The sequence below is a fragment of the Neolamprologus brichardi genome, chromosome 3 (genome assembly GCF_056152115.1).
Source record: "Neolamprologus brichardi isolate AB-2024 chromosome 3, ASM5615211v1, whole genome shotgun sequence".
NCBI lineage: Eukaryota > Metazoa > Chordata > Actinopteri > Cichliformes > Cichlidae > Neolamprologus > Neolamprologus brichardi.
The window spans coordinates 54,712,584-54,737,591 of record NC_142106.1 but is presented as its reverse complement, the minus strand read 5'-3'; the positions used below and the strand labels follow the sequence as shown (position 1 = coordinate 54,737,591).

General features: G+C 42.1%; 1 protein-coding gene across 3 annotated transcripts in view; it reads left to right on the top strand.

Moving 5' to 3' along the window:
- The window catches only part of LOC148105865 (protein NLRC3-like), a 232,103-nt gene that overhangs the window by 31,751 nt on the left and 175,344 nt on the right, over window positions 1-25,008 (top strand). Inside the window, exons 4-7 of one of the 3 annotated variants that reach the window (XM_087838913.1) lie at window positions 4,350-4,451; window positions 8,652-8,866; window positions 9,007-10,810; window positions 12,389-12,562. In XM_087838913.1, coding sequence (XP_087695039.1) covers window positions 4,350-4,451; window positions 8,652-8,866; window positions 9,007-10,810; window positions 12,389-12,562 — 2,295 coding nt within the window. Of the gene's footprint in view, window positions 1-4,349; window positions 4,452-8,651; window positions 8,867-9,006; window positions 10,811-12,388; window positions 12,563-14,279; window positions 14,457-25,008 lie in introns of all 3 variants that reach the window. The other 2 variants (XM_087838911.1, XM_087838912.1) reach the window with 2 other exon arrangements.

Sequence of the window (25,008 nt, the reverse complement as noted above, 5' to 3'; positions counted from 1 at the left end):
ATTGAACATCTAATAAAGACACTGAGGCTGAAGTTGGGCTTCTCTTCCAGGAACAGATCATGTTTCACAGGAAAAAGCTTGTTGCTGCCACCTTTTTTTTTACCTGCCCTGGATTACAGTGACATGATTTATATGAATGACTCTGCTCGCTCTCTTCATCTGTTGGATTTTGTCCATCATGGGGCATTAAGATTTGTAAATGTGTGTAAACCTTTAACACACCACTGTACTCTGTGTTCTCTGGTTAACTGGTCCTCATTGGTCTTACACAGGATGGTCCATTAGTATCATTTTATCTATAAATCTGTTCCTGGTTTACTGCCTCCTATTTATCAGAGTACATGTTAGGCAAACAGTTTAGTCATAGCCTGCAGTCTCAGGACATCATTACATTCACTGTTCCATCAGTTCATGCAGAGCTTGGGAAGAAGGCGTTCTCCTTTTCTGCTCCGTCTTCATGGAAAACATAACCGAAGGATTTAAGGCTCTCAGTTGATTTCACTTGCAGACTTCAAAAGACGTACACATGTTTTTGTGAAACCATCTCTGGGAACTTGTTCTCGTTTTTAATATGACTGAGTACATTACACACACTTTTCTTTTATTGTTGTAATTTTAATATGTTTGTCTGGAACAGGTCTCTCTTGTAAATGAGACATTGAGTCTCAATGAGCCGACCTGTATAAATAAAGCTTCAATTACAAAGTCCTTTGTTTAAAAGTTCCTTCAGCTGCCAGTGGGAGGTGCTGTGGCTCTATCGGTTGCTGAGCCTTTATATTGTTAGTTAGAAACTACAAATATAATGGCTCACTGTATTTCAGAATCAGAGAAACTTTATTAATCCAGGAGGGAAACTGAGTTGTCATAGCAGCAAATATAAAAGAAACAACAAGCCCTCATATAAAGTGAGTGTAGAAACAGAGTTATGACAGATAAATAGAGAAATAAAGAAATATGTATAAATATACGTACCAGTATAAAAAGAAGCCAAGGATTGAACCACCAACCTCCCAATCAGTAGCTGATCTACTCGACCACCTGAGCCACAGCCACCCACCCATTACAAGTGGGTGAGACTGGTTCTGATATGGTGCTTTTCTACTCTGAGCATTCAAAGTGCTTTATACAAATGACTCATTCAAGGACTTTTCCTGTGCTGAAGAGTTTTCTATCTTGGGGTTAGTATCTCGTATCAAACAACCAACCTTCCAGTTAGTTCGTGACCTGCTCTAACTCCTGAGCTACAGACAGAAGAGGAGTTTGTTAAGAATTTTATGACAACTGTCTTTTTTTTTCTATTGTTTATTTAATTAATCTTTTTAAATTTGAGTAGAACGTTCCTTTTATTTCTCTGAAACATTGAAGCTTTTGGTGGTTAAACTGCAAATATATAGAGACGGTAACCCAGAGGAAGAATGCACAGAGACTTTTAGGTCAGCTATCAAGAATCATTTTTATGCATTTTGATGCAATGTTATGATATTTGATGTTGAAATTGATTATAAATGACGAATTTCATTTCTACAGAATTATGCAGTGTGGGTGTCCAAGAAGATGAATTCAGAATTTCATGTCAACTATCATATATGATTTAATACAGAACCTTCATACACCTACCTGAAACCATTTAAATGACATTACCGAGTTCCTTTGAAGTTTCTCCGTTTGAACAGAGTTGTTCTTTAATTTCTCGTGTTTCAAGCAGCAGTTTGAGGTGAAACTATGGATGCATGAAAGGGCAGCTGAACCAAATGACAACTGAATTTCAACTATAAAAGATGATTTTCAGAAATATTTTACATTTTTTGAAGTTATTTTAGATTTGAATGATTTATGAATGAAGAAGCATTACCAGAAAAATTAAGAAGACAACTTGAGTGAAAAACAAATGACACTGGGGCTTTATTTCTGTTAACTTCCTGAAAATCATGTGTGTTGTTATGTGTGTGATCAGCAAAAAGGGACACTTGACCCCGGTGTTGGAGAAACTCTAAGCTAAGTAATCACTCTGCGGAGCTCACAGAGACTGCAGGGAGGACAGGAGGGCAGAGCAGACTTTGTGAATTATTTTTTATCATAGATGTAATATAAATTCAACACAGGCCTCTGAGGAAAAGGATCGTGCTACAAACTTTTGTGTCTCTTCCAACAGAAAGCAGAGGACTGGAGTTACTCAGAGACTGACTGGATTAAACACACCAAAGGTTCATATTCCAGTTGGACCGTATCACTTACCAAGGTCTGCACTACGTATCAGGATTTGATCTTATTCAGGTAATATCAGGGTTCTTATAGGGGTTTGTTCACAATAGTAACTTATGCAGCCATTTTTCAGTCTCACTGACCAAACTTTTTACAACATGTCGCATTTTTAATAGTAAACTTCTGTTCAGTGCTTTTCCTGTCACACACTCATACATGTGTTTTGTCTGCAGCAGCTGTGTTGTTGTTGTTAGCTTGTATTATCTGTTTAATCTCTTCAACATGGTTTTAGCTTTCTTTGTAAAGTCAGCAGCTCTGTCACTTCTCTGACTCCTCTTCTGCTCGACATTCAGCTGACACTCAGTTTCATTTCCACATTCATGAAGTTGTTGTCAAAGCAAATCATAGGCTCCATGATTGGTCAGCAGACTGTGTCCAGGCAGACAGGTTGGATAAGAATAACAGATTTATGTTTGATTACGCCCATTTCCAATTCAGTTCCAGTCATTCCTGGCCCCAGGAGGTTGATGGGGATGGAAGATGGGGGGCAATGGGTTGTAAGCACAATGTAGATGAGTGGAGGCTTATTGTACTTAAACTTCCAGTCACAGTGAATCAGTGTGTGTCAGTGAATGCATCATGTGTGCTTCATGGCTCCATCTAGTGGACTGATAGTAGAAGTAGAGCAGCTGATGGCAGCTTCCTCTGCCTCACACTGCTGTCTGACTGCATTCAGCTGATATATGGACAGCACACATGATGGAAAGGAGGATTTCAGTTGATGTGCACATGAATGATTTGTGTTTCCTCTGCAGGTGAAGGTAGAAAGTGTGTGAGAGCTGATGTGAATTGAGCAGCATGGATCAGTGTGAGGACAGAGAGGAGGGAGTCCCTCCCTCTAAAAGCACTCTGTGTGGGGAACATGAGAGCCAGACCAAAGCTCAGAGGTGAGATGACCATCTCTAACTGTCCATGACTCTTCTCCATGTCACAGCTCAGCACTCACATCACTGCTCCATCATTATTCACAGGAACCAGGCTGGACCTCCACCCAGAAGTGTGTCTTCTAAGAGCAAACGGGTGAAGCATTTCTTTCGTAATTTAGGGCGAAAAAAGTCATCTGACGAAAAGTAAGTTCATGTCAGTATTAAAATGTTTGAAATTTTAATCAGTTATTTACTATTTAACGATTTAAATAATATACTATTTACATACTTTATACTTTTTATGTAATGTATTGGACACATTGGATGTGACACATGTTTCATGTTCACTTACTTTTAGCGTCAATCAGAAACCATCCAGCTCTGTGTCCTTAAAGAGTGACTGGTCCAATCATCGAGGCATTGATTTTAAATCCCAGCCTGTGTCTGCTGCAGAGAGGTGAGCTGTTAGTAACAAGAACTCTCTGATTTAAATGATTTTGATGTTTCCTGGTTTCTAAAATGCATCTCTGTAGCAGAGCAGTGTCTCCAAGGACACACAGGCTCAGCTGTAACTGTCAGTTTATCTGGTTTTAAGACACATTTGGACACAATTGGCTGTTTTTAACTATGTATTTTAATCAGAGGTGTAAATTTAGACCTCACACATCTGGATCCTAAACTATGATAGAAACAGCTGCTAGCAGTGGGTAGTTTGACTTTGATACGCTGCTCTAGAAAGCAAACAAAGATTTGTGCAACTCCTCTTCAGAAAAGTGTTTAGAGAGCAGCTGCTGTATTAGACAAAGGCTCGTCGTGTGAGCCCAGATGTGTGTAACAGCTGGATGAAGGAGAACCATCACAGTCACGTCTCCATCCCGCCTTTATTAATGAACTTCCTGTTGCTTGCAGATGACAGGAACACAAAGTGTTTGTGCCACGTGATGCTGCAGGATTTGTTAACATGTCCATGATGGTAACATCTCCTCGTCTAACTGCAAACACATGAGCACTCCTAACGGCAGCTATCACAGCCACACAGGCAGACTGTGTCTCACTGTTGCATTTAGGGACATTTGTTTTCCTGTAAAAAGCTGAACTCTAATCTAAGAGGACTGTTACTGACAGGAAACAGCTGCATTATCTGCAGTCTGTGTGATCACAGCTGCTTCAATCACTTCATCAGAGAATTGATCATTGAATAAAACATGTTTGTGTCTGCAGAGGTCAGAGGTCACAGTCTGCAGGATCCAGCTGTCCGTCTGTGAGGAGTGACCGGTCCAAACATGAACCTCCAGACTTCAGTGGTGAACCTGGACCAACGAGGTCAGAGAACTGTGATGACTCCTTTACATGTTTGTGTTTTCCTGGATAAATATGACCAAAGATTCATTAAAAAGATAAAAATATTAGACTTTGTCCTGTAGCGCTGTGTGGCAGGCAGGATTGGACCCAAACACAACAGGATGAAGTCAAAGAGGCAGCTTTATTTCAGCTGTGAACATGCAAACAGCAGAAATAAGAAAACATAACTGTAGGTTTGCAGTGAATGAAGCCTCAGCTCGACGCTCCACTTTGTCCCTCTTTTCCTTCTCCAAACAGCCACATCAGGAGTCTTTGATGGAGTTTTAAAATATTTCATTACAAATGTCCAAAGATGGGTTCAGGATACCTGAATCCACAATTATTAAAGCTAAAATAGTTCACAGGGTTTGGACTTTGTTAGGTGACGAGAGAACATCAAAGTGTTTTTTATCTTTAAACAGTATTTTTATCACTTCAGTTGCTCTCACAGCCCTGTTTGTTATTTTACCAGAGCTCTTATGTTTCACTCAGTGCTCCCACCAAACACCTTGGAGGACACATTAGTGTGATTTAGATTTCATTGGTGTAAACACCAGTCACACAAGCTAACCCATGGAGGCAGCAGCAGGCTTTGTGTTTGGTAAAGTCTGTTGGCTTAAACTAAGAGAGTTTAGTTTGTTAGCACAAAGAGCTGTCAGCTAAAGCCCCGAATGCACTTTGAATACAGATGAACTGAGAAAAACACTTTAAATACAGCAAACAGTCAAACTGACAACATCTTTTTCTGCTGATCATCCACAGCAGTACATTTAGCATTCATGCTAGCAGTAGTGATGTGCGGATCGATCCTGAAATATCGATTCCTCCGATACCAGTCATTTATGTTCTAGAATCGATTCTCACATTAAAATATCGATATTTTAGTAATTTAGGGTAAATTTGTAGTTTATCATCAACAGGAACACAGTGGAAAGAAACTATAACATTCGGATTTTCTACAGTCAAAAGAACTACTTCTCCTTCCGCCTTTCATAGTTATGGGCGAAATACGACTGTATAAATGTCTCGCAGCCGCTGGCGTGCACACTCACAACAATGGCTGAGTGTAATTGGAGTCATGTGTGACGTATTTTACCTCCACAAACAGCTGAGACGTGGTTTGTGATACATGTGGCAAAAAAAGTGAGGTGTTGTGGACATACTTGCCAACCTTGAGACCTCAGAATTACGGAGACATTCAAAAGGGCTGTGTGTGGGGGGGGATAAATACATTTTACAGGGTTTATTTATCGGATAAAATACGTTAAATGTCACCGATATTATTAGCAGGCCTGGAAACAGCGGGAGTGTCCAAATTCAGAGGCTGCTTCCACCTGAGGACCCGCCCTTCGCGGTCTAAAGAAAGACGGGTAGTACGTCACAAGCTCCCTGGGTGGAGTGAAACTCTGCCGTCTGCTCCTTGCTATCTAAAATATAACAGGGCGCTGACGTAAACTCTCGACCGTCTCACACTTTGTTTAATTAGTTTTCTGTTTGACGTTTATTCAGCTGTGTGAAAACCCCGGAGGAACCCTCCCGAGGGATTAATAAAGTTAAATTTAATTTAATCTAATCTAATAACTCAGCCAAACCAATTTACTCACGGACAAATAAAACACAGAAAAAGCCCAACAATAACATTTTGAAGTTATCAAAGTGACTTATATATCATGTTTAACCCGAGTAATGAAAGACCGCGGGGGTTTGAAGACGATGCGTCGGTCGTCTCAGATATTTGAAGTTTACACAGCTACATTCTCACCTGAAAATATGTTAAAAGTTTTTTTGCGACCCAGGAAGAGAAATAAGAGTAATATTAAAACTAAGTAGCTGCCGCCATTGGTGGAAACTGGAATTGGCTGAATTCTGTGATATGGTTTTTTAATTTTGTGTCCGGGTGGAAAATCGGGAGAATGGTGGCTCCGAGAGATTTTCGGGAGGGGCACTGAAATTCTGGATTCTCCCAGAAAAATCGGGAGGGTTGGCATGTATGGTTGTGGCAACATCACTAACGTTGTCAAACACCTCAGAGTAAATTATATCACAAAATATCGTATGTTGAGACGAACTGAAGAGGAGGACAGGGACAGGTGCTGCTAGGGCGAGACAGACGTCTCTCAGAGTCCTTTAGTGCTGCAGGCAGGCAAGGTGTTCAAATAGCCGCAACTTCAGTTTTTTTTTATTTCTATATGATGAACTCTGCATTATTAAGTGATAAGAACAAGTAATCTGATGTCCTGTAATCATTATGACCCTATAATTTGAGATACAATAAATAAAATAAGTTTTTGTACAAAGTATCGGTATCGGATCAGTATCGTCGATACCACCCTGAATATTACTTGGTATCGGATCGGAAAGGAAATCAGTGGTATCGCACATCACTAGCTAGCAGCAGGCTATGACTGTCCACTCGGCACCAACACAGGTAGGAGTGAGCAGTGATGAAGCAGGACTGTGGGCAAGTTTGAGCTACAATCTTATTGGCTTCTCAGTTTCTCCAAAGAAAAGGGGAAAAATTCTTGTTGTTGTGAAGATGTGAGTTGGTCTTGTTGTCGTGGGGCTGGAAGGATGCTGGCAGTGAGAGGCTTTTCATACAGTGTTCAGTAACAGAATGAGAAGAAAGCCACTGCACATGAAACAAGGTGCTCGTAGTGTTTGTTTATTGTGTTTGTGCCACAATGTCAGATCAGTTGTAGATTCACATGCAGACTTGTCCAGTGAAACCAGTGCAAGTACTGCAGTACAGAGCAAAGACTAAGCAAGGGTGTTATTTTAAACTTTAACAAAAGACTGTTATGTGACAAAGAGTAAGTACTTTATTTTTATGAGTTTCAGATTGTTTATTGTGTCTTTAATTGAATATTTCCAGTTTTTCCTTCTATCTCATGAAGCTGTTACATTTATTCTATTTCTTTTAGGATCAATAAGAGGCCAGAATCTCCTGGACCTGAACCCAGCTGTGTGTCTTTAAAGAGCAACGTGTCGAAGGAAATTGGTGCTGACTTTAAAGGATGTTCTTCTGCTGCTGAGAGGTAATGTGTTTCTTGATGTTGTTCCTGTTTCTGTATTTATGACTAAATTCTCATGTTTAATATCAGCTCAGCTCTTTTTCACACACATTTCTATGTTGGTATGTGAAGCGGTGTGTGTTATTGTAAACCTTTTAGTTTTAGAAAGGCTGATCAAACACTTACAGGGACCTGAAGAGAGAGAAACCAACAAAATGTCATGGCTAACAGAGGAACTCAAGCACAGACTGAGTTCTAACAAACAAAAAGGTGACAGTTCATTTACCAAAGGGGTGAACCACAGTGATCTATATATGTACAGTGAGTTGGGGAGGGGGTCCAGGGCTCCAGGGATATGAGTTTAGGGAGTCCACAATCACTCCTCTTCAGTCACTCTTGTCCTGCTCTCCACTCACACAGCCACACACGGGAGTCACAGGTAAGCATCTGTAACCAGGTCTGGGGAAATATATACTCAAAGTATACACAAAGTTAACCCAACTGGTGAATTTAGAGAGAGATTTCTTAGCAAGGAGCTGAGATCATGAACACAGGAGGGTCAATGTCCCAGTGATGAACTGCTCCATGCCGCAGCGTTAAATGGTTACCGGTAAGCCCAGGTGAATCAGCAACAGGTGGTGTAATCATCATAACTGTGTGGACCAAGAGCGAGAGGCCATTACAAGCTCCACCCAGGCAGGCAAAACCCTAGCAGGAGAGAGCAAAACATAAACAAAACCTGAAAAGCCATCATGAGCCAGCCAGAGAGAGACACAGAGTTTTATACTAGAAGAGAAACCTGCTCATCTTCATCATGTTTATTTAAATAGAGAAACTCAGAAGTCTCTGTGTGTCAGACCACGGCTCTACACGGACACTTCTAAGCTGCTTCAGAGTGAACTGACCCAGATAATCTGCACACAGCGGCTGTAAAAAAGTGAAAGTCATAACTGTCTCTCTCTGATGTAAAGCTTTTATTGTGAAGTCAGGAAGTCTGCAGGAAGTGTTGAGTTTGTATTCATCACTCAGTGTTTAATAAGACAGGCAGACAGGAAGAGCAGCTCATTAGTGTTGATGAAATCAAAGGAACTGTGAGGAACTGCATTTGGTCACATCTGGATGTTTTTCAATGACAGAAAATGTTTTTAGTGATAAAGAAATGTGTTCACAGAGAGAGGAAGAGGAGTGGTGTTTGTGAGGAGGAGCAGCCGTCCTGCTGTGCTTTGTGTCAGGACGTCCTGAAGGATCCAGTCTCTACCAGCTGTGGACACTGGTTCTGCAGACAGTGCATCTCCTCATACTGGGACCAGTCTGCTTCATCAGGAGACTCCTCCTGTCCCCAGTGTGGAGAAAGATCCAGAAGCAGAGCTGGACTGCAGACAGCCAGTCAGAGCAGCTGTGTACAAAGTAAGACTGAACATCTGTCTGCTGATGGACTCATTTCTGAAAACTGGACTTCTTGTGTTGTTCAGACATTGAAGAGTTTTCTTTCTCTTTAGTCTCATTGTTTTTCTTTCTTTCAGCAGATGTTGGTCTGCAGGAGGTTTTAGATGAACATAAGATCAGTCTGAGGAGGAGATGTGAACGTGTGACTGAAGGAAGTGATGAAACAGGAAGTAGAACCCTCCTCAACAGGATCTACACTGAGCTCTACATCACAGAGGGACAGAGTGAAGAGGTTCATACCCAACATGAGGTGAGGCAGCTGGAGACAGCTTCCAAGATGGACGCCCTCCATGACGCTCCAGTCAAGTGCCAGGACATCTTTAAAGCCTTACCTGACCAACAGAGACCTATTAGAGTGGTTCTGACCAACGGCGTGGCTGGTGTTGGAAAAACCTTCTCGGTGCAGAAGCTCACTCTGGACTGGGCAGAGGGCTTGGAGAACCAACATGTCAGTGTGGTGGTTCTGCTTTCATTCAGGGAGCTGAACCTGATCAGAGATGAGCAGTACAGTCTTCTGGAGCTGCTCCATGTTTTCCATCCAACATTACAGAAGGTCACAGCAGAGAAGCTGGCTGTCTCTCAGCTTTTGTTCATCTTTGACGGCCTGGATGAAAGCAGACTTTCATTGGATTTCACCAACAGGAAGCTGCTGTCTGATGTCACACAGAAGTCATCAGTCAGCCAGCTGCTGACAAACCTCATCCAGGGGAATCTGCTTCCCTCGGCTCTCGTCTGGATAACTTCCCGACCCGCAGCAGCCAATCAGATCCCTCCTACATATGTTGACAGGCTAACAGAAGTACGAGGCTTCACTGATGCCCAGAAGGAGGAGTACTTCAGGAGGAGATTCAGTGATGAAGAGCTGTCCAGCAGAATCATCTCCCACATGAAGACATCCAGGAGCCTCCACATCATGTGTAGTATCCCAGTCTTCTGCTGGATCACTGCTACAGTTCTGGAGCACATGTTGACTACAGAGCAGAGAGGAGAGCTGCCCAAGACCTTGACTGACATGTACTCACACTTCCTGCTGGTTCAGACAAAGAGGAAGAAGAACAAGTACCACGAGGGACGTGAGACGAGTCCACAGGAGCTGACGGAGGCTGACAGGGAAGTTCTTCTGAAGCTGGGGAGGCTGGCGTTTGAACATCTGGAGAAAGGAAACATCATGTTCTATCAAGAAGACCTGAAGCAGTGTGGTCTGGATGTGACAGAGGCCTCGGTGTACTCAGGAGTTTGTACAGAGATCTTCAAAAGAGAGTGTGTGACCTTCCAGAAACCAGTCTACTGCTTTGTTCATCTGAGCATTCAGGAGTTTCTGGCTGCAGTCTACATGTTCCACTGTCACACTAACTGGAAGACAGATGTGTTTCTAAAATCAAAATCTTTAACCAAGATGATTTCCAGTGTTTTTGATAACAAAGATCTCCAATCACTTGATGTATTTCTGAGGAGAGCCATGAAGAAATCTCTCCAGAGTAAAAATGGCCACCTGGACCTGTTTGTTCGCTTCCTTCATGGCCTCTGTCTGGAGTCCAACCAGAGACTCTTAGTAGGTCTGCTGGGTCAGACAGAGATCAGTCCAGGAACCATCCAGAGAGTTATCAACAACCTGAAGAAGAAGAACAGTGATGAAATCTCTCCTGACAGAAGCATCAACATCTTCCACTGTCTGATGGAGATGAACCACCTCACATTATTTCAGGAGATCCAAGAGTTTCTGAAGTCAGAGAAGGAACTCTCTGCAATCCAGTGCTCAGCTCTGGCCTTCATGCTGCAGATGTCAGAAGAGGTTCTGGATGAGTTGGACCTGCAGAAGTACAAAACATCAGAGCGGGGACGACTGAGACTGATTCCAGCTGTGAGGAACTGCAGAAAGGCTCGGTGAGTCCAGATGTGATCATTAACATCATTGATGAGTGTAGGTTAGTAGTTTAAGTTTGAAAATAAAATCGGAGTGTAAGGTTTTGTGTCCGTACGCTGCACGCTGAATGGGTGAATGACTGAATGTAGTGTAAAGTGCTTTGGGGTCCTTAGGGACTGAGTAAAGCGCTATACAAATGCAGGCCATTTTTACCATTTCCACATCATTCCTTTATTGTACAGACTCAGCAGCAGCTCCATGGATCCCAAATCCAAGAGTGGAGAACAGATTTGAAGTGTGTCACATCCATGCAGTCACAGCTGTTTCCACCATGTTTCCACTGATATTAATCCTGTTCAGTGACACGTTTCATATCAGTGAATATGTTCTTTAGGACGTCCAATGACATGTTTAAGTGTCCTGCTGGAAATCACTCAAATCATCCATGAAATCCATGAAAAATCCTTTTAGTGTTTCTAACTTCACCCTCTGTCCTCTCTCTCTCTCCATCCTCCTCACTGCTTCTTTCACTGATAATCACACAAACATCGTATTCAGATAAAAAATAACACAATAATATCATCTGATGATCATTATTATAAGAGCAGGATCCATATTTGATATCAGAGTAACACACTGCTTGGTTATGTGCAGTCATCATCAGTGACTGTGGGTCAAACAGAAGCTCTCTGATTGGTTGCTGACCTTGGTCACCTGTCCACTCTCACCTGTTTGTGTTTGCTCTCTCTTTGCTGTCTCCATCCTCTTTCTCCTTTCTTTCCCTCTCTGTCTTTGTACCGTCACTCAGGTCCAATGGAAACAGTGACATTTACAAACCAATCAAAGACAAACTGATCCATGTCAGGTTAGAACAATATTCAAAGTGAATACAGGCTGCTGCTGGACACAGACAGGTAACATCATTTTGACTTGCTGTCATCTCTGGACTCATAAACACTGAAGCCCTGAACAGGAATACAAATCATTTTCTGCCAACTAGCGACATCCAGCAGATATGAGCCAATCATTTCTGTGTTTAGTTCCCCTGAAATCAGATCTGATATCAGCAGCTCTGAGTTCATTCATCATTATTGTCCAGTGATGAGATTTCTGCTCCGTTTGGTAACAGTCAGCAGGTTTTTCCTGCGTGTGGACGTGAACAGTCGTACCTGACAGCAGGTAGCAAACAGAGATCATCTTTCCAGCTGGAACTCTTCACTGAGCTGTACTCATTCAAAATTTTCTGGAGTCAGATTCAAAACAGGACACAGTCCAAATGTGTGTCTTCACTCTGACTCTGGATCAGATCTCAGTGACAGACTGTGGACATTATGGAAGCCTAAATGTGACACCATCTTCCTCCTTCATCTGCAGATTAAAGCCAAACAAAGATTGTCATTAAAAGTCTGCAGGTCTGAGAGAGACTCAACCGTTGTGTCATGTCAAACACAGTAAGAGGAGCTGAAGCACAGATGTGAAGAGCAGATTCATCAGATTATGACCTCACTCTGTTTTGTCTTCTTAAACATTCAGTCTGTGTTTATAATGCAGATTTTCTGCTTTTATAATAACACATTTTATATTTTCTATCATCACAGACTGACTCAGTGTCAACTCTCAGAGTCTCACTGTGAAGTTTTGGCCTCAGCTCTGAAGTCCAACCCCTCCCATCTCACAGAGCTGGACATGAGTTGGAACAACCTGCAGGATTCAGCAGTGAAGCTTCTGTGTGCTGGACTGGAGAGTCCAGACTGTCGACTGGAGACTCTGAGGTGAGTTCACTGACTGCGGCTGTTTTTTGTTATTCTATATTTCATGTCTTTGATTGATGTTTGAAACTTTCTTTAGTTCCTAAATGTTCAGGATGTGTCTGAAGACAAATGTGAAGACGTTTGAGTGCTTTCAGAAATGTTGTCTTTCCAAACGACTGAACAACAGTTTTTCCATTTGGCTCCAAACAGAAGTGACAGACTTGAGCTGGGTTCATTTAAAGGCTGACAGAAGTGGAGTGGTGACAGGGAGATGTGTGACAGGACAGTGTTTCAGCCTCCACAGGTTCATGTTGTGCTCCATCAGTCAGTGAAAATGAAGTCAGTGCTGATGAGGCTGTAGAGTGTGTGAGGGATGTGAATGAGGATGATGAAGATTTGATGATAGCAGATAAAAACAGGCTGCACAGACTTTGAGCCATACAGGGCACACAGTGTGTGTACAGAACAGCTGAAATCATTATGGAGGCCTCACTGGAATATGGAAGCATCACAGTACAGCTTCAGTGAAGCATTAAAGTCTCTGATATGCAATGAGAAATGAAGCAGCCAGAGCTTTTTCATGAGTGGAAATCCACTGTGACTGTGAGCTGCTGCTACAGCCTCCAGATTAGCCAGCAGCTCATCCTGCTCAACATTTCCTCACCAATTTTAATGGAAGTGTGATGTTTTCAGCTGGAGTGATGGTCAGGGTGGCCTCCCTCTCCTCTTCTTCTCCTCTTCCTCTTTCATTTGTAAAGCCACTTCTGCTGCTTTCATTCATTTGGAAGTCCTGTAGCTGAGTTTGGGAGAGACTAACAGCCTCGGCAGCAGAGGGGAGAAAGGCTGTAACACCACCACTTTATTCTGTTCTACCTGTCACATCATTTTATCAGGAAACAAATATGCTCATGTTTTTACTATGTTTGTCTTGAAGATGTAAGAAGATCACATGGTGCTTTTTATTATTGTGTTGGTTTGTTTCCTGTCTCTTGGATGGCCTGTGGTCAGAGTATGTGCTGGATAAACCGGCCCAGGATGAGGCCAAACTGACATGGGATGAAATGTCTGTCACATAATTGAGCTTAGTGTAGTTTTATTTCTGCACAATTTAAAAACAACCCAAACCTTTTTCTGTCTTTTCTATGTTATACTGTAGACTTTCTTTGATACTGTGTCCAAAAGGAGCAGCTTTTACTTTGAAGGGGAGCCGTCTCTGTTTCTTCTTCAGGTTGGATGATGGAAGCAAATTAGTGTGTGATGTTCTTTCAGTGTTGCACTTTGTAGACGTTCCATGAGCACTGGTCTCGCAGCCAGCTGCACATAGAGACCAGTGTTGTTAGTCCAGGTCAGAAGATGACTTGTTGGAATGAAAATGAGTAGTTTGTCTGCTTTAATAATGTGACTGGAAAAAAGTTTTGGACTTCAAATATGTCCATTTCTTTCACACTTCACCTTTAAAAGTGAAGCCTTGTGGTTCCTGGAAGGAAAAAACAGACTTTTTCAAGTCTTTGTCCTGTTTTTATGAGAAATGTACGACTTTAATGTGAAACGTTCAGAGTTTTTTTCTCTTGTTGTGTTTGTTTGAAGCTGCTTCCTGTTGGCTTCAGCTGTTTGGAGTTTCCATTTTCTAAACTTCTACATTCTGAACCTTCTTCAGCTCTGAACAGATGATGAAACACTGAATGATATCAAGCTCACACTTTGTCTAATAAACTTACATCTTTCATTCTTTATACAGATTGTGGGACTGTGGTTTGTCAGAGATCAGCTGTGATTATCTGGCAGCAGCACTGAAGTCCAACCCCTCCCATCTTAGACAGCTGGACCTGAGTGAGAACTACAACCTGCAGGATTCAGGAGTGAAGCATCTGTGTGGTTTCCTGGAGAGTCCAGGATGTGGACTTGAAACTCTGAGGTCAGTCAGCATGTTTTAGTTGTGCTGAGAGGAATATGATGTGAAAGTTGTGCTGACACTAAACTGCAGACATCAGGCTGATATTATACTGATCCACACGGAGGATCTTCATGGTAAAGTCTGTTTTCCTCTTCTCTGGTTTAGTCCATTGACTGCAGCAGAACAATGTTCACATTTCAAACCTTCAAAGAAGAAGAAAAATCCTCCACTGGATAATTCACTGTGAAACTCTCAAACTCTTCATTCCACCGTAAAGTCTGTCTGACACTGAAATCCAAAGCAAAATGTGCATTTGGTTTACAGACAGCAGTCCAACACAAACATACAAACATCATCCAAAACACAGTCCAACATCCAAATCTCCTCCACTGCCAGCATGAATGATGGGAAAGAGAAGGAGGAACACTTTGACATTCAGGGTTAGAATGAGTTTCATAAAGCAGACTGTGAAGATCAAAGCTGCATTAGAAAGCTTACATGAATGAATGAGTGGACAGAAGTGGACAGAGATCATCTTAACCACTTCAAAGGCTTTAAATCAGCACATTTCTCTTTATTCTTTATCAACTCTGTTAGTTTCTAATAAGATGTTGACCAATAGGTTTCTATTAAAGGTTATAATTTGTATATGAAAAAGTGCTTTGGCTCAGCAGGGATCAGCTTACAGGAAGAATACAGCTGCTAGATGGGATTAGCATGTCATAGCTATCTACCAAACTGCTAACTGGGGAATTTCAGGCCATCTATTGATCACTTTTGCTAACTTTTTATTCAGCTTAGGCTCACAGGGCTGCAGCCTGTGCCCTAGCTGTCATAGGGCAAGAGGCGTGGTCCACCTGCACAGGTGAACAGTCCATCACAGGACCAACAGAGAGAGACAGAGAAGCACTCTCTCACATCCACACCTACAGCCAATTTAGAAGCACCAATGAACCTAAGCAGCATTTCATTGGACTGTGGGAGAACATCCAACCTCCACAGAAAGGCCAACAAGCTTCAACATACAACCTTCTTGCTTTAAGGCACTAGTGTGAACCACTTTTCCCCATTTCAGCCCAAATCCTGCATCTTCCTGTTTCTGACTCCAGACCAGCTCCACTAACACTTTCTCATCAGACACTGCCACGTAGTGGAGGAAGTCTTAGTTCCATTTGAAGCTTCAGATGACAGTTAGTTCCTTTACAAAGAGGTGGAGGTGGTGGGGCCACAGCACCATCATCACTGAGTGCCATAGGACACTTAACCTCTGTTTCCATATGCTGGGAACTTCCTGTTGTTCCAAGGAGGACTGGAAAATGTGTGAAAATCTCCCAGTCAGTTCCTCACAGCACACTTCAATCATTTCCCTCCCACAGCATCAGGACCAGGGCTTTTTCTCTCTTTGGTCCCACTAAGAGATTTCCACACAGACACCTCATCAGTGGGACTCTCAGAGCTACCAGCCCTTTGCTACAATCACAAAGCTCTTCATTGAAATCAATGATATCAAAGCTGGAATCAAATGAGTCCAAGTCTTCTGCTGATTCAGCATCACATTCATCTTTGCTCCTTGTTCTGCATCCCCACCATGGACTTCATTCCTTTCCAAGCCAGCCTTGAGTGTCCTTTATTCAGCTCATCCTCTGCTTTACTTTTACACCTGATTTTAGCTGCTTTATCTCTCTTTCAACAAGTTTCTGTGCCTCAATCTTTTTCTTCTCTCCCTCATAACAAGACAGCTTCTTCTGCCTGAGAACATGTTGGAGTGATTCACTAATCCAGGGCTGCTTATTGGGGAAAATACTTCCTATTTTCAAAGTAATCCCCATTTTTCCCAGAAAGAAATGTCAGTAGAAATCAATGATCTAAGTGAGAACATGAGCCTTTAAAAAGTCCCAGTGGGTGCAGTCAAAGCAGTCCCTCAGTCCCAGTATAGAGTCTTTGGTCCAGACTGGAACAACTGTGTGCCCAGTTTGAGCTCTCTTCAGTCCTGTGACCTGACAGACCCAGAGGGGCCATCACATCACATTTAGAAGCTCCCCTAATGGAGCCACAACACATATCCAATACTTAGTCTGTCTTGTTGGACCAACTGGAAGAAATGATTCAAGGACTTAGTCACAGAACAGAGATTCAAATCTTCAAAATCCAACTGGCTGCACCAGGACATATAGTCTGAAACTCTGCACAGTTTCCTGTTTGAAGCTGCTTCCTGTTGGCTTCAGCTGTTTGGAGTTTCCATTTTCTAAACTTCTACATTCTGAACCTTCTTCAGCTCTGAACAGATGATGAAACACTGAATGATTTCAAGCTCACACTTTGTCTAATAAACTTAAATCTTTCATTCTTTATACAGATTGAAGGACTGTGGTTTGTCAGAGATCAGCTGTGATTATCTGGCAGCAGCACTGAAGTCCAACCCCTCCCATCTGAGAGAGCTGGTCCTGTGGGGAAGCAGCCTGAAGGATCCAGATGTGAAGCAGCTGTCTGATCTTCAGCAGAGTCCAGACTACAGACTGGAGACTCTGCTGTAAGTAGAGTGATGGAGTGAGTGGGTGGTGCTGTCAGCAGTATTGTATTAAACACAGTCAGTATGAAACAAAGATCCAGTGTTTCCTGTAAAGCTGCAGCTTCTCAGTGAAGCTGTGAGAGGAGAATGGTGACAGGCTTCAGGATTGTACACAAACACTTCCTGTGTCTCACCTTTATGGTCACCATAGTAACGGCTGTCACGCTCTGATCAAACGCTGTCAACAGCCAATCAGCTCTCTGAACAAAGCAGCACGCAGACCAATGACTGCATTCATTTCCAAGTTTAAAGCAGTGAAGAACACAGTCTGTAGGTGAGGAAGAATTTAGTGAGAGCAGATGTTTGGATGGAATTCCTCCAGTTAACAGCTGGAACCGTCCATCTGGATTGTTGGGCTTGTTGTTGGGGTTCCTACAGAGCTCAGAGTGGACACACCAAGGTTCTTCTAATGAATGAAAGTCCAAACTCAAACTAGGAGTGAAAAACATTTTCATCAACTTCAATAAAAATCCAAAGATTAGAAAAAGTGAAGCAACAATGAGTCCTAGTACAGTCCCAGCACTGAAGTCCCTGCTGCTCTTTATACTGGATGTGCTGCATCACTGACTGACAGCTGATGAAGAGTCTCTGGAAACACTTATTTATCTCCTCTTCTCTTCCTTCTTCTCTCTGCAGGTGGAGGTGATGATGGTAAACAGGATGGTGTGTGTGCTGAGAGAGGAGGAGCTGTGTCCTGATGATCCAGAGAGGTTGAAGCAGCAGCAGCTTGTGTGTAGAGACGCTCTGACTGGGCCATGTTACTGGGAGGTGGAGAGGAGAGCTTCATCCAGCAGTGACAGACAGAGGAATGAGAAGAAGTGCAGATGACTGTCAGTGCTGCAGAGTGAACTGCTCTGAGAACAGCTCCACTGTCAGACACAATGTAGAGTCCAGCATCATCCCTGTGTGTCCCTCTGGATCTGACAGAGGATCATCAGTGTATCTGGACTGCTCTGCTGCTGCTCTGTCCTTCTACAGTCTCTGCACAGTCTCTGTCTGACTCTGGCTTCAGACCCTCCTGGATCAAACTCACCTGGAAAGACTTTCAAACATCACTCAATAGATTTGAATACAGAATATATTTGATATATACTGTAGATGTACTGTAGAGTTGCAGTTTGTCACTTGTAAATACAGTTTGTGAGCAGCTATGAGCTGAAAGATCTTTCTAGAAACACGAAATGTTTTCACTTTTCTGTTGCTTTTTCATATATTTCCACAACATTAATATTGATCTCACCTGTCTCACCTGTTTCATGCTTTTATACATAATAACAGGACACGTGTGATCTGAGCGCTGCTGTGGTTGCTGTGCTGCACGTCTTCATTTAGATAACAGAGACATCTAGTGGTTCAGAGGGAGAACTGCAGGAGGTGGAGCTGTGTTTTAGCATGGGAAACTTTTTATCTTTTAGGCGCAGATACAAATATGACAAGTATCAGTGTAAGATACAAAAGGTCACATCAGTTAGCAGAGGGAACAGTGATCACACAGCAATGTAAGAATAGAAACATAACAGTGAATCTGGACATGTATACAGATGGAAGCAAACAAACAGGATGTAACACTACATTAAAGCCACAAATGGAAAGAAAACAAAGCCAAAGGAAAATATATTTGGTCTCAGGAATCCAAATCAGATGCTTTAGAGCAGGGGTCGGCAACCCTGGGCACGCGTGTCACAGCTGCCACCTGAAGGGTTAACTGATGGCACGACCATAGCTGGACTGGCCATCGGGCATACCGATGGTGATTTTTTGTTTTTATGGGCCGATGATGTTTTTTAATTTTTTGTAACTGTATAAACGATGGAAGGTGGTGGATTGGCCGGATGCTGGTCGATGTGTAAAAATAAGTCAGTTGTTTGGTGGTGGCTATGGTGGAGCTTCCACAGAGGCAGCAGGTGGATGAGGGAAAGGGGAGGCAGGAGGAGCAGAGACCCGAGGCGACCGCTGGTCTGAGTGTCAGGTGAACTGAACTTCAGGTAAGAAGTTATGACCTGCAGTCTATCTGGGTCAGATATAAACCAAGTTTAGGTGGAGTTTATTTTCCTTGTGCTGACTTTTTACAGTCAGTTACAATAACTCGTACTGCGTACTAGCTAGCATGACGGAGTTTCTATACAGCTGGGTGGGTGCTATGATGTTACTGATAGTGAACTTTATTTTACTAGAGTTTCCAACCATCCCATGAAAAACATAATCGTCTCATATTCACAGAAAATATTACGTTTCGTGTTGAGCTGAGAATGAACACAATTTGAACACAAAAAACGCAGTTTATCTCGGACTTCAGCTAGAATAGAAAAGACACAAAGCTGGATTTATTCTGTGTCTTTACACTGTCATTCTCTCCCCCTCCCTCTCCTGTTGCTACTTCAATCATGAAACTGATCAATGATCAGCTGATCGGCTTTTCTCTCTTGTGATTTTTATCGCTGAACCTGCGCCAGAAAGAGGAAGCCAGCGGATGTCGCACTAAACAACAGCAGCACTTTTAAGCTTGATCAGCTGTTGTTCGAATTTATTTTATATTAATTTCTAGTATCAGCTGATGTTTGCTGGAGCCACAGCTGTAAAAGCTGCTGGTCATGATGTCGGTTTGGATATGTGGTGAGAAGGAAACATGAAGATGAAACCAGGAGATGTCCTTACTGAATCATCAGAGCTGAACAGGTGATGGAGAAACAGGTTTACCTTTTAGGTGACATGAATGAGTTGAAGGGAAGTTATGAACTGTTTCTGAGAGACAAATAACACCAGGATCCTTTTTTTTTATGTAGCTGACAGCTGGTAACTGTACAGGGGCGGATCTAGCAAAGTTTTGCCAGGGGGGCAGGCATTGACAGGGAAAGGGGGGAACAAATATAAAAATAAAAAAAATACTTTTCTTTCTCATTCTCATTTAAAATGTCTCACTTTTAACAAATAATTATCTGAATCTTACAACCAAAGTTTTCATCTGATGTAAAATGTATAGAAATCATACATAAACCAACAAGACTGTACATCACTGTCACAACAGCATTTGTTTTCATTCAAAGGCTTTATGGCTTCAATACCTGGTGGGCCGGTCTCTAGTCAAAATGCCCGGGCCAATCTTTTGTCCCAGTCCAGCCCTGGGCATGACACGCAGTGAAGTAATCTGGGAATGTGCATTAAAAAATAAATGGCCGGGCCAGCGGTGCACATTGCAAATTAGCTCGCATAGACACATTAGTTGTGCCGCTTCTTAATGACGGTATCTTAGCTAACAACCCCAACTACCAGATTCAACTTGTAATTGGCTAAAAATAACTTAGCCTACCGGTGACAGGGACATTGCTAGCTGTCAGTTTTTTCAAGCAATGTTGAAAGTTCCACATTCAGACACTTCAAAAGCTTCAGGAGCATCAGCACCACGCAAATACTCGGATACATCCGGATACTCGAGACAGAATTCACAATGTGTTTTTGGGACTTTCAGGTGTTTGGACCAATGTTTTCTTTTCTGATCAAACCAGAAAGCTTTAATGAGCAGCTGGATTTGTGTCGCATTAACTGGCTGGACACAGAGGACATCGAAATGCAGCTGATTGAACTGAAAAGCTCGACTCTGTGGGGTCAAAGTTTGCAGAACTACGAACACAGCTGGAATCCACAGCTGTGCGTGTTCATGGAGCTGCATTTTCACCTGCTGGACATCACTACCTGACAGGTTTAACTGTCTTCAGAACATTGCAGAGGCCTTATTGACAGTATTTGGCTCTACATATCTGTGTGAGCAGATTTTCTCTCACATGAAGAGAGTCCTCAGGTCTGAATGCTGGACACTCGGAGACCTGTGTCTCTGAGTGGGAGACCAGAGATCACATTAACATGTGTGTCCCTGTATTAACAAACATGCCATATTGGCCCAGTTTATTTTTCTTATCATTGTTGTGAGGAGACCATAAACAGCATTTGTATTTTCTGTTGTACAGTTCATTTGCTGTTATGGATAAAAAGTCTTTTTTTGTTTCAAAATAGCTGATAACTATTCACTGATAGCTGCCAACATCTGCACACAAATATAATCCTATAAAGTGGTTCTATATAGTGTGTAATTTATTGCTAATGCAATCATATGGCACATTGACTTCTGAGGAAATTTTAGATGCACTCATCATCAGAAAGGTTGCCGACCTAAACCAGGGGGTTTAGAGTCTCATAGAGTTTTTGTGGTTTGTTTTCTTTAAGTCATTTCACAGATTTTCTCTATAATTTCAATTCCTTGAATAAAACAACAAACTTAGGGGATGATTTTGTAATCCGACTTTATGTATGAAAGATTTGACTAAACATAAAACAATCTTCCAACTCAGTCGTCATTCTTATCTTGTGAAATCAAACCAAATGTTCTGTTGTCTCTAAATCAGGGATTGATGAAATCTTTGGTTTCATCCATTTATGAACATGTTCTCATTCATATTAAATCGTAGTCCAAGTCATTCTTTAGAGGGATAAATGTCATTCATTATCTTCAAATGTGTTTCTGTTGTTTTGGGGGGAAGTTTGAAGTCCATTGTTCAAAGTCTGTTAATGAAACTTTATGAAGTTTATGTAGGATGTTTTTCCTGTTTTGTATTTGTTTGAATTATTATGTATTTTTGACTCTTTCTGCCATGATGCCAGGTCTCTCTTGAAAACAACATTTTTAATCTAATTAAATTTTCACCTGGAGAAATAAAGGATGATAATAATAATTTTGTCTTCAGGGAATCATTTCTCTGTAAAACAGCTTCTTCTGAAACTCTTGTTACATTTCTTGTTTATTGTTTGCTGGTTTTAGAAAAATGTCATCGTCTCTGTGTGAACTTAAACTCTACATGTGGTGTCAGCTATAATACGAGCTCTAGAGTCTAATAACGATGCTTTTATTATTGTCTGGTATCCAACCTAACCCTGGGCCTCTGGCTGAATGTGAAACACCAGCAGATGTTAAAAACTGTCTGGGTTACACGTGCATCATGTCGTGTGCTTCCTAACATGGATATGATTGGAATCGGGGCCTGTTCAACCGGTGCTGGTATCATTGTTGTTTCTGAGACTTTCCAAATCTTTACCGGATAAAAACGTAGCAACTGATGGATTTAACATTTAGCGCTCGGAATGTCCCAGAAAAGGCGGAGGTCTGGAAGTTTATGTGAAGGTCTGTCTTGCTGCTCAAGTCTTGTTCTCTCGATCTGCACCTCAGCGATTTGAAATCTTGGCCTTAACTATTGATCTGTTTGGAAATCAGACTGTTGTTGGCTGCTATCAGCCTCCATCTGCTTCCCCCAGCACATCACCGTCTCTGGTTCAACTTTTATCTGAACTGCATTTTAATGACGTCTTTCAGATGGATGATTTTCATTGGGACTGGCTTTCTTCTGTGTCTGATGATTTTAAGGCACGCTGCTTGTTTTTAAAACTAACTCAAATTATTTAAAGCCTTACACGCCTTGATCCTAAACACCCAGATAAATCTGCTCTTATTGACCTTTTTTTAACTAATATGCTGCGTAAGTTTTCCACATCTGCAGTTTTTGCCAACGACCTGAGTGATCACTGCATAGTTGGTGCTGTGAGAAACACTAAAATCTCACGCTCCGAGCCCCGCATCAGTTTGAACTGGGGTCATATTAAACAGGCTGACAATGTCAGTTTGGGAATATTTACAGGAGAGTTGTGTCTACTTTGTGGACAGACACGCCCCTTTTTGCCAGGTCAGGGTGAAAGGTCGGGACAGGCCTGGTTTGGTTCAGTACCGGCCGATCTCCTACATGAGAGAAACCAGGCCTGGGCAGGAAGTCTGGCTCTGATGCTGATTGGCTACGTTTTCATTAGCTGTGTAATCGGATTACTGCCTCCATCATCAAGATCCAATGTAACTAATTTTTACTTTAACGACTGACAGTCCAAACGACCGTAGGAGGTTTTGGCAAACTATAAAGTGTCTCTGCCAGCTGTGACTCCTCAGAGCTACCTCCTCACTTAAATATCGACTCCACTCCTGTGTCAGACAAAACTGAAATGTTGCTTTAACAAACAGTTTGTTGCTTCTTGTTCTTTGTTCAGCACAGTATCTGATGGTAAACCTCTTGCACACAACTCTGCTCGTAGTTCCTGGTTACTGATACCTTTTCCTTCACACCTGTCACAGTAGAAGAGGTTTGTAAGGCTTTGAACAGCCCCAACACCAGAAACTCGGCCCATCCTCACAATCGTTCTCCTTCCTTCTTGCACTTGGCTGAAAATATCACAGCTGAGCCAGTGTCTTATATTTTTAATCTCTCTCTACAACAGAAGGCCTTACCACAGATGTGGAAGTGTGAAATCACCACTGAAAGCTGGTGATTCTTCAACAGTTAATGATTACAGGCCAATTTCCAAACTCTGTGTCTTATCTAAGGTTCTTCAAAGGCTGGTAAATAATCAACTTCAAAGTTATCTGTATGAAAATATGATTTTATCTCCCTTCCAGTCTGGTTTTAGGAAACTGCCCAGTACTGGAACTGCTTCGATAAAAGTTCTCAAAGACATCTATGGAGCCCTGGATGCAAAGAACTACTGTGCAGCTCTTTTTATTGATCTATCAAAAGTCTTTGACACTGTTGACCACAACAAAAAAATCTTCTGGCACAACTTCACCTACTTCCAAGTTGCGTGGAGAGGATGAGGCTCTAACAGCACAGGAACTCCAGCAACACTCAGTAGCAGCTGCTCCCAGTCCCTTGGTTTATGAGCTGAGCTGCTGACCACAGCATTTTATGTCATAGATTACTGGAAATAGGCCTTTCAGACGGAGCAGCTGGCTGCTTCTCTAATGTTCTTTTGGACATCAGCAGTGCGTTCAGCTCAATGGTCTCTCTTCCAGCTTTTTAAATGTCACTAAACGAGTGCACAGGGTTCTGTCCTGGGCTACTTATGTCAACGGTGTGGCACAAAATCTAGATGCATCTGTTCATTTTATACCATCAACATAGTTTTCAAACCATTACAGCAGCTGTTGATAGTATTCAGTCTCAGCTGGCTCAGACTGGTTTTAACCCTTGGATGCACAACCTACCAATACCTACACTCTTCCCCAAGTGGGGTCAAAAATGACCCCAAATAGAAACAATGCATTTTGCTATAAACTCGGTTGTTATTCTTCAAAATCTATAAAACAAAGAGTTGTAATATTTTCATATTTGAGGTATTCCTCATAAAACATGTTTGTGACATGAGGCCATTTGCATTCTTTTTTTCATTACTTTTAAGAAATTGCAGTTTTTGTATCACTTGTATCACTTTTGTATGCTTGCTCTGCATATACTGCAGAAGCTGGGCCTTCCCTCTGAAAGGCACAAGTTGTTCATCCACTGTAACACAATAACTGAAGATGAATTTCTGCCTGCAGTTGACCAGGAACAGGCCCCATATGTAGCTGAAAGCTGCCATGTGGTTTGTTTTCAGTCCATAGGCTCTGGTCCTCTTGTCATCAAAGTGCAAGAAACGGCGAATATCTTTAAATCTTTGAATTGACATAGTGGCCTTGTACAATAGGTTATGCAGAGGACTCCCAAAAAACACACCGACTGGTACATCCCAGTTCTTCTCACTTCCTGCAAGAATGGTCAATCAAATGAAGGCCAGGAGCTTTTGTTTGATTACATTTTTCCACTCTTTTTACCTTTCTGTGGCTACTCTTCACGCCTCCATGTGAGAACCTCTTCTATTTTATTATTAGACATGAACATCTTCCATGCATCTATTGGGGAGACAGTACTAAACCCAGGTGCAAGCCCTGGCCAACTAATTCAGAATATTGTGTTTAGAGCAGTAAGAGGGGCTCATTCTGTTAGACTCTATATCCATTTCTCCTTCAGAGGACTCATGAGAGGACTCCTCTGTGTCTGACTGGCTGTGTCCAGTGGGGGGGGGACAATAGTCTGGGTCCTCTATATCTGAGATGTCAGATTCTGAGTCAGTGCCTCCGATGGGCTCTTCATCCCATCCGTC